General features: G+C 45.7%; 1 protein-coding gene across 1 annotated transcript; it reads left to right on the top strand.

Annotated features, from left to right (window-relative positions):
* Nucleotides 1–350: 350 nt before the first annotated feature.
* Nucleotides 351–10,126, top strand: LOC104956066 (multiple epidermal growth factor-like domains protein 8; the record flags this gene model as incomplete). The annotated part of the gene is made up of 12 exons (XM_010783505.1): nucleotides 351–698; nucleotides 1,958–2,144; nucleotides 2,237–2,400; nucleotides 2,494–2,703; nucleotides 2,857–3,037; nucleotides 3,198–3,286; nucleotides 3,805–4,018; nucleotides 8,418–8,601; nucleotides 9,282–9,427; nucleotides 9,511–9,621; nucleotides 9,727–9,878; nucleotides 10,025–10,126. Coding segments are annotated over exons 1-12 (1,764 nt in total), but the record flags the coding sequence as incomplete, so codon positions are not given.
* Nucleotides 10,127–10,575: the final 449 nt, after the last annotated feature.

Raw genomic sequence — 10,575 nt, 5'->3', positions numbered from 1 at the left:
CATTACTTCGTTACAGCAAAAAGTAATATATTACTGTAACTCCGTTACTTTTGTAACGCGTTACACCCAACACTGTCGCTGTGTGATGTTACTACTTTACTTTTACCTAAATAAAATATCTGAGAATGTCTTCCACCACTGCACACACACAATGCAGTGATGGTTGCTGAAACGTTTGTACATTATACATAAATAATAAGAGACTATGCTTTCGACATGCTGTCTGTTAAATGAAAATGTCAGAAATCCAGATGTTGAGTCGTTTATCTCCGCTGGATGGCGGTGGTGGACATGCTGTCTTTTTTGTTGGCTAACACCGGTGGCTGCTAGCCAACCATAAACACCAAAACAACGGGCATCTGTCCCTGGGATGGACTGCAGGGATTGGGTCGATTGCGATCTGTGGGTTCGTTGTTAGCTGGCAGCATTTCCTCCTACTGTAACGGCTAAGAAACATAATTTCCTAAATACATAACGAAGAATTACTCTCAAGAGGGACGGTTCCTGGTAGATTTAGCAGCAACTGCGATTGCGCATCTGGAATTTAGCCGCTAGCGCTAGCTAGCCGACAAGCTAGTTTAGCAGATCCTGTCCTCTGCATTTTTTTCGAAGCATTAGCTATAAGCTAGCTCTCTGTCTCAAGCATTCACAAGTCAAAGAACATGTAAATTACCATGGAGGCAAAGAGACGGGAACTGGTGAGTATGATGATGAAAATGTTTAAACTAGCCTGCTAACGGCCTCTTTCTGTTAACGGTATTCAGCTAGCTTTCTGAGCTTAGCAACCTCTGCATATTAGCTTTGTTGTGATAGCCTGCGGTGAGCCCCTGTTGCTGACACCAGTGTTTATCTCTTATCTTGTTGGATATAAAACCCTCTGTGTTGTTGAATAGCATTGTTATTTGATAAATCTCCACATGTGTGGACATTGTATTGTTGTCACTTTAATGTTTGTAAGATTGGTGCACTATTTAGTGGGCTAACGGTACTGTACATAGGGCTAGAGTTGTTAGCTTCATCAGTATCTCTCTCTATAGGCTGCGTCCGTTTTGAGCATTGCATTGCAATTGTTCCACATTTGGTTCTGTGTTATTCTGCAGTCTGCATGACATGGCAGTTGTCAGAAGGATGGTGTAATTTGCTAATGAAGCAGGAACGGAATTATGCAAACGGATAGGGGACTTGAAGGGCCCAGAGCTGGAAAAAGTATTCAGATATTGTACTTAAGTACAAGTAGAAGTACCAGAGTGTAGGAATACGTTACAAGTAACGGTCCTGCTATCAAAATGTCACTCAAGTACAAGTACAAAAGTATTAGCATACAAATATACTTAAAGAACCAATAGTAAAAATAATCATTGTGCAGATTGGTCCATTTCAACTAGTTTAAATCACGTTGTATACTGCAGGCTAGCTTGTGAATTAACTCCAGGTGTAACTAAAGTCTTATGTAAGTGTTTGATTATATTTCACATCAATAATCCAAATCTGCAAAGTAACTAAAGATATTGAATACATGTAGTGGAGTAAAAGTACACTATTTACCTCTGAATTTTAGTGGGGTAGAAGTACAAAGTAGCAACACATTGAAATACTCAAGGAAAGTACAAGCCTCTCAAAATTGTACTTTAGCACAGTACTTGAGTAAATGGACTATTTATCTTTACATCACTAGCACTTTAATCATCTTTGGTTGTGTGTTATTCTACAGTCTGCATGACATTGCAGTTGTCCTAAGGATTGCGTAGTTTTATACTGAAGCAAGAATGGAATTATGCAAACGGACAGGGGACTTGCACAGCCACATTAGGTTGTTTGTGTGACCGCCACGCCTCCTTAGAAATAATCCTATATTTCTTTGCTGTCATATTTACTTACATGATGCTGATGCATATTTTATATCTGCCAGGAGGACCCACACAAAGTTATCTTTGACCATTTACCTGTCATTATTCAGGCAGTGCCAGTGATGGCCTCCCCCCTGCCTGTCTCCATCATCCTGGTGGTCCTGCTCTTGGCTGAGTCTCCATGCCAGGCAGGGGACTGCAAAGGCCACAGGCAGGTGTTGAGGGGACCACCAGGCTACGTCACAGATGGACCAGGAAACTACTCTGTCAATGGGAACTGCGAGTGGCTTATCAAAGGTATAAGAGTGTGTCTTGTTCGCTGAAACATTTATGAATAAATGCCGAAGACTTTAACTCACAGATATTTCCCACCTTTATACATCCTCCAGCCCCCAGCAGCAGTCACAGCATAGTCCTAAATTTCACCTTCATGGACACAGAATGTACCTATGACTACCTGTTTGTGTATGATGGAGACTCCTACCAGAGCCCTCTTCTAGCCAGCCTGAGTGGCAACACTCTGCCTGAACCCATTGAAGCCAAGTCTGGCAAGGTAACTAATGAAAGCATGATGAAAGAAACTCTGAAGCGTTATAACTATGGCATATAATCATTTTGTGTCTATTATTTGATTTCCTTGTTCCAGATGCTGCTTCATCTTTTCAGTGACGCTAATTACAACCTCCTGGGCTATAATGCAACGTTCACCTTCTCTCTGTGCCCCGGAGCCTGTGGGGGCCGCGGTCGCTGTGACTCCACCACTTCAAAGTGCCAGTGCCATCAGGGTTGGGGAGGAGCAGCTTGTACAACCCTCCTGTGCTCCCAGGCTTGTTCTGTGAATGGCCAGTGTGACAAGGTAAGAGTAGGGATGGGGAAGGTTTAATAATAACAGAAGCGATCAGTGTCCAACAGAAGGGTCATTCATTCTCCCCTAAATAAGCTTATATTATGCCTGTTTGTTGTGCGGTGTGGTCTTAAACAATTTTTCTTCTCCAATGTTTTGTCTCAGAAAGGGGAGCGTTGCATATGTAACCCTGGCTTCCTGGGTCAGAGCTGCCTGCTTGGTTTTCATAACGACAGTGGGGCGGGGCAGTGGTGGCGGGTGAGTGAAGGAAACCCCCACACGCCCCCCAGGATGGGTTCTGCTGGCGTGTATCTGTCCTCCACTGGAGCCATGTACTTGTTTGGCGGTGAGATACTCGTAATTTCTACTGACGTAATATTAAGGGAATAAAATCCTCCTTCTACCCCCTTTATTTCAGCTGCAGTTCCTCATTTGACTTTTACTGGCTAGTGTTATGATGATAAATAACCTCGATGTACATTTGATTATTACTTATTTTCCCACAGGGTTTGACCTGAATAGAGCTCTTGGTGACTTGATCAAATATAACTTCTCCTCCAACCAATGGGAAAGCCGGTCTTATGGTCACTCTCCTGTAAGTAGTTTGTGTATTAACGCACGCACGCACGCACGCACGCACGCACGCACGCACGCACGCACGCACGCACGCACACACACACGCACACGCACACGCACACAGGGGCCTTGTTACTATCAGCCTTCTGCAGAAATCTTATATTTCAAACGTCATGAAAACAAGAAACTTTGCTTCCTTAATCATGATAGAGTATTTAGAGAAACTTAGTCAGCACAGCTAGAATTTATTTGAATAAGAAGTAGTCAGTCGAGATTCAGTGGAAAAAAAACTCCCCAGCCCCAAAGCATATTATGACAAAGAAACCAAACATATGGCAGATATAGAAAAACAGATATCAAATGTATGGTTGTGCAGTAATGTGATTTATGAAATTGTGTGGAGATGAAAGTTTTATAGTAATCAGCTGATTGCAGTGCATCTAAAAATTGCCTTTTTTGTACATAAAAGTAAACTTCAACTGTAATCTTCTCAAATATTCTTTAACATTTAGCTGTTTGACTCTCCGCTCTTGTCAGGTGGCTCGTCATTCCCACACAGCTGTTGAGTGGACGGGTAACATGGTGATCTTTGGAGGAGAGCTTGCTAACGGCTCCCTGGCCAGTGACGTCTGGATGTACCGGCCTCTCCAAGATGACTGGCAGCAGCACGGCTTCTCAAATTCACGTGGGTCTCCTAAACTGGCCAATCACGCTGCAGCTGTCGTAGACAACTATCTCTATGTATTTGGAGGTAAGTTTCACAACATACTGTCACTTTTAAAGGTCACCTATTATGCAAAATACACTTTTTCATGTCTTTTATACATCAACATGTGTCCCCTCTGTGGAAAGAGATTCTGAAAGTTTCAGGAAAAAAGATGAGAAAAATCTGATCAGATTTTGGCCACTTTATAATAATAATAACAATAAATGGGATTTACATAGCGCTTTTCTAGACCCAAAGACGCTTTACATTACGAGTAAGGTCGACAAACAAAACAAGAACAAAAACACAAACAAAAACAAAACAGAAAAGCAGTCAGGAGGATGTTGGTTCAGAGGGGGGAGGGGCGGGTTTAAGGATAAGCAGAGTTGAAGAGGTGGGTTTTGAGACGGGACTGGAACAGGGTGAGGGAATCAGACTCACAGAGATCTTGGGGGAGGGAGTTCCAGAGCTTATAAGCACTCGGTAAAACATAAACACACACAAAAATCTTCTGAATGATAAGAAGTATAATTACAAAATAATGCACATTACCATTTTGAGAGAGAGTACCGAAGTTAAAGAAGTCAGAAAATAATCTCTTATCGAACTGAGGCTCCAGTAAAACACACTGCATCTCTACATGGACATCATGGTGTTTACATGAGCACAGAGAGATCGGGTTATTCATGTTCCCTGTTTACCAGTGGCGAACCGTCAGGGCCTTCAAGGTATTCAGAGAATACCCTGGAACACTCAGATAAAACAAACAAAAAATCGATTTAATTATATAAATAACATGTAATAAAATGTATATAAAATGAATAAATGAGAATTGTATCTGTGTTGTTGATCTGTAATATCACAGTGTTACGTTGATTTCTTTGTCCTTCTCGGACCATGCACTTCGCATTTCAGTGGTTTTGTGTTAGAAAAGAAAGCAACCAATCAGGGGCCGTATTCACAAAGCATTTTATCTTACCGCTAGGAGTGCTCCTAACTCGCGCTAAAGCATTTTACGTAGGAGTTTTTTCTTAAAAGTTATTCACAAAGCCGCTGAGACCTGCTCATACTAAGGATAAATCACTAAGAGTGACGCGCCGTTGCTATGGATTACGTCGATTCTCGTGCATGAGTTTAGAAGCGGTCAGTACGGTGATTGGTTGTTCAGAGCAGGCGGTCTCGGTGAAACTCATCCGCAACATCCCACAAACGAGCCGACTAAATCACCGAAAAACAAGGAAATAGCCTAGGCTAGAAATGTATTCCTATCAAATAGTTATGGACAGTGCAGTTAGCAGAATACACACATGATGACAAGTTTGTGCAGACCACGATAATGACGTTGTATATGCACGTTAAAGAGAGAGAGCAAACAATAAAAATACGTAAATTGCATTAAATCAAGGAGGCAATTAAAAGCACCCTGCAAACTATTATCCAATGAGNGGCCGGGTTAAGGTAAGCAGAGTTGGAAGAGTGGGGTTTTGAGACGGGACTGCGAAACAGGTGAGGGAATCAGACTCTCGCGAGGTCTTGCGGGGGAGGGGAGTTCAGAGCTTCCACGAGAAGGTCTGTCCCCGAAGCTCCGGGTTTGCCTTGGGGGGATTTTAGAGGCAGCCGGGCTGAGCGTGGATCTGAGGACCGGGGGGGTGCTAGAGGATGAGGAGGGCTCAGTGGAGGGTAGGGGGGGGGCCAGTGGTGGAAGGCTTTTATAGGGGAGCGACAGGAGTTTTGAGTGAAATGCTGGTGTGAGACGGGGAGCCAGTGGAGTCTTGAGGACCGGGGTGATGTGATGCCTGATTTTGGTGTGGGTGTGAGGGTCTGGCGGCGCCGTTTCTGACACGCTTGGGTCTGTTTGAGGATGTGCTGCTGATGGCCGAAAGAGGAGTGAAGTTCCCAATATCAAAGGCGGCGAGGGGGATGAAGGCGTGAATGAGCGCTCAGCTGCGGGGCGCGCGGTGAGAGAGGACGGGAGTTTTGGGCGATATTGCCGGAGGTGGGAAAAATATAGGTTTACAAACTTGGCGCCGGATGTGGCGATCGGGGAAGGGGAGAGGGGTGGGCGTCGATATCACGCCAAGGGTTGCGTGCCTGGGTGGGAGGGGGAACAGGGGGCATCCGATGGTGGAGTGTTCAGGTTGGGGGGTTTTTTGCCTAGAGGGGCTGGATTTGGAGCCGATGAGGAGCGAGTTCGTTTTATTGACTGTGGAATTTGGAGGAAGTTGGGTGTGCATCCAGGATTTTATTGCGTCAGACAGGATTCGATGTGTTGTGAGAGGTGGGGGGGTTTGTGGGGGGATTTTGGGCTGACGTTAAATCTGTGTGCTCGTCCAGGCCATAGCAGTGAAAGTCACAGGTTTGTGGGATGGCCGGAGAATCTGACCAAGGGGTAGGATGCAGATGATGAAGAGCAGAGATGCGGGGGCCCGAGTACTGACCTTGGGGACACCGTTGTTGACTGGAACTGATGGTGAGGATTGATTTGTGGTAGGGGAGATGAGGTGCGGATTCTGTCGGAGACGTAGACTGGAAGCCACCTGGAGCTGCGGTACCTTCGATACGTATCCCGGAGTCGGTGGTAAGCAGGAGGTGGGGCTCACGGCGTCTATCGAAGCTGCACTCAGGTCAAGGAGGCATGAGGATGTGACGGGAACCGTGTCATGCGAGGTGAGGAGGGAATGAGGACTTTGATGAGGTGCCGTTTCTTGTGCCTGTGGCTGAGGACGAAACCAGCTGAAGGGGGTTCAACAGAGTCATTTATATTTTGGACGTACAAATAGCGCGGAGGAGTTGATTGGAGCCCATGATGCGACATCTCTACTTGTATATGTGAGAGAAGGGGAGAGGATGGATAGATGGGGCGGCGGTAATGATTACTGAGGGAGAGGGATCCGACCAGGAGTTTCTTGGAGGATGGGGAGTGACGGAGCAGCGTTTGCAAGCAGAGGAACGGTCTTCCTTGGACAGGGACGAGGATGTTGATGAAAGGTTGACAAGGTAGGGGCAGAGGACGGGGAGGCGGGGACTTCAGAAGAGTGGGTGGGTAGAGGGTCAAGCGAGCAGGAGTTGTGGGTTGGAGGAGCTGATCAGTGGACGGATTTCAGTCGGGGCCGTAACCAGAGGTGAACTGCGCCGAGAATTCGGCCCGTGGGAGGAGGGCTCGAAGGTAGGGAGAGGAGGGAGGAATTGATGTAGCAGTCGGTGGATGTTGGGGCGAGATGTTTGTGTGTCGATGCAGCCGGATAGGAGTGATTAGTGGAGTGATTCAGAGAACGGCTGCAGTGAGCGCGACTGTGGGTGTGAGCAGAAGTGTGGTCGCTCTCAAAATGGTGTGGATCCATACCTGCCATAGCACGTACACATGGAAACGGTTCACCGGGCAAGGACTTAAGCAGAGGTCTTCCGGTGTCAGACCACGGGAGTTACGAGGAGCTGGTGTCGACGGTGGAGAATGTAGGTTGTCGCCGTGAGGCTTACGGGTGGCGCTATATCATGAGTCTGATGATACATTTTATTGAGTGAGTGGAGGAAGAGAGGGATGCAGCCGGGGTTAGATTGTTGACCGGGGCAGTGAGGGTGTCTGGGGTTAGGGTAGTGTCGATGAAGATTTTGTGAGGTACGCAGTTTTTGCGCGCGGGGTTCTTCGTTCGGAACTCACGCCGCTCCTGAGACCTTCTCATCGGATGACCTTGAGGGCATGATTTCATGGTTAGGCGTTTCACGCTGGCGGCCGGTTTGCTTCCAGTTTTTCGGAAGTGCAGGGGTGACCGAGGGTGAGGAGTTTTTAAAGTGCATCCTTTCCTTTGAAGCCTGTTGAGGGAGGCGAGTAGGGTGAATTAAGGTGGTTGTGAGTGATCATCGGGTGGAGCTTGAGGTTTCGATGTTCCAGGGGAGAGGAGTAGGAGGTGCACGGTCGGGAGAGGTTGCTGCGGGAATTGACAGAGCGATAATTACGGAAGGTGATGTTCCTGGGTGGGCGGGGGGCGCCGGCGACGTGACGAAACGGTGAGGTTATGATGTCATAAGCGTTTTTTGGCCCTGGTGTACCATTAGCCCAATCAGCAACCAGGTACCCTCCCGCCCCCCTTATCACCTGAATCTCCTCTAGAGCACCATTGTGTTCTTTTTAACCAATCTCTCTCAGAGGGGCGTGGGGAGGGGGCCTCCTTATTTTCATCTAAGGAACAGACAGAGAATCAGTACTTTTGAAACAGGGCTGAAACAGAGGGGATTATGGGATGCTGCAATGATCTGTTTGGTATTTCGAGCTAAACACTTCAGAGACATGTTTTGTATATATCTGAGAACTATAATATATTGATGAAAAATAGTATAATAGGGGACCTTTAAGTCTATGTTTTGATTGCCACACCTACAGTTTATCCCTTGAAAAAAGCATTGTACTTAGCAGCATCTTTTATTTTTCCCTCTCCTTGTTTCCCAGGTCGCACTGAAGAGGATATGTTTTCTTCCTCTCTGTATCGGTTCGGCCTGCATGGCTCCGGCCGGTGGGAGACTGTTCAGCCCACCGGGGGGAAGCCCCCTTCCACCGCGGGCCACTCCATGGTGTTCCACAGCCCCTCCAGAACGCTGCTGGTCTACGGCGGCCACCGGCCCACCACTGCCAGGTACACACACTTTTTTGTTGTTTATGAGGAAGCAACAGTTTGCTGCCTTTTTTTTCAGTGTATCAATATTTGTTTTTTGGATTGCACATGATATTTCTGTTTGTGCATATAGACAAGCCATTTATACCTTAAAGGTGGGGTAGGTAAGTTTGAGAAACCGGCTCGAGATACACTTTTTGTTATATTCCATGGAATGCTCTTAACATCCCGATAGCAATGAATATCTGAAGTACTTTGACAAAAAATCCATACAAAAATGTCATCTGTGGAAGCCGTAGTACTGTAAAAAGCACGACCAATCATTTTAGCCGGCCCGGCTAAAATAACTGGATGGCCTACCTGCCTGTCAGCCTTCCATCTGTGCACAAACTTATCTTGTGCCCTCATTGGTCATATGCGCGTTTGTGTGTGTTGGAGGAGGGGCTCTTTAAGGAAGTGGCCGATTTTTTCCGGCTGTGTATTTTCAAATTCTAGCGCACTCGAGCTGGTTTCTCCAAAATTACCTACCCCACCTTTAAGATTCCAGAATTATTACTTAAGTCAAAGTCGTACAAATGAACCATGTAGAAATGATTTAAAATAATAACATTAGTGGTTACCCGACATTTTGAGGTTTAACCAGCAAGTAAGTAACAGCATCTGTATCCATACTAAAAGTATACATGTTTATTTTTTTAAAGGTTTAGTGTGAGGGTAAACAACACCGACGTGTTCCACGTGGACCGGCGGTTCTGGACATCTTTCCGTTCCCGTTTCCCAGCAACCGGCCCCAGAGAGCGAGCTTTCCACACAGCCACCGTCATCGGAAACTACATGGTGGTCTACGGTAAGCATGGAGGAAATGGCTAGACATAATTCACTCTAATCAGTGACGTGCTAATGTTCTTCCTTCCTGCCTTTCTCTCCCAGGGGGGAATGTGCATATTCATTACCAAGAGGAGAAGTGCTATGATGAGGATATCTTCTTTTACCACCTGGGCTGTCACCAGTGGGTTTCTGCTGGGGAGAGATGGTCCCTCAGTGAGTTCCCCAACACTTAGTCCAGTTTTCATCAATAGCTTGTTTCTTGGTGGTTGTTACATCTGTTCATGCATTGCATACAAAGCATTCCATTTTTTTTCTCAGGAGGGGATCCAGTGAGGGGGCGTTACTCGCACGTTGCTGCTGTGATGGAGGGAAAAGTGCTGCTGGTTGCCGGGGGTTACAACGGTATTGCCAATGGAGACCTGGTGGCTTACAAAGTTCCGCTGTTCGTCAGTAGCGATCAGGGTGACAGGGTGAGTGAAAGAGTCATGAAACAATAGAAGTGGAAGTCATATCATTGGAAAAACCAATAAGAGAGAATGAAAATGTTGTGTTGAACAATTGCAGCTATGATAACTCAATTGTTGTGAATCTCTGTGTGTTTGTGTTGTTTTATTAGGATGCTGTGTGTGCTGAGGCGCTCGATGAAAGTATGTGCCTGAAGAACCCCGAGTGCAGCTGGTGTGAAGGCCGCTGTCGAGAGTACCAGCCCACTAATCCGGTAACATTTCCCTCATCTTAGCCTTTAATGTGACGCCTTCTTAATGTCATTGATATTGTGGTCAAAATAATTCAAAATAACAACATTAATCTGATATCTAATTGAAATTTGATAAGAAAATAAAACCGTATTAGTCAAATGAATATTTAACTTTGCTTATTGTGCAAATTCTCTATTTTTTGACAATTTAATTCCGGCCAAAATGTGTAGGGAGGAAGAGTGAGAGTCTAACCATAAATGCATATATAAAACGATTTAAGAGGCGCTGGGTTGTTTACAGGAGATCATATGTGACCCGCTCTATCGAAAGCAGTCGGAAGTCGCAACGGCTCATTTGAAAATAAACATGGATTTGCGTAAAAAAATAGTTTTTCAGGGTTTGGGTGTTTTGTTTGATTTTAAATAAACAAAGTCTTGGCTTTCAGAATATGAAACTTTTATTTTCCAAA

This window comes from Notothenia coriiceps, unplaced genomic scaffold, assembly GCF_000735185.1.
Source record: "Notothenia coriiceps isolate Sejong01 unplaced genomic scaffold, NC01 NC01_scaffold00025296, whole genome shotgun sequence".
Classification (NCBI taxonomy): Eukaryota; Metazoa; Chordata; class Actinopteri; order Perciformes; family Nototheniidae; genus Notothenia; species Notothenia coriiceps.
This window is presented reverse-complemented; position numbering and strand designations above follow the sequence as displayed.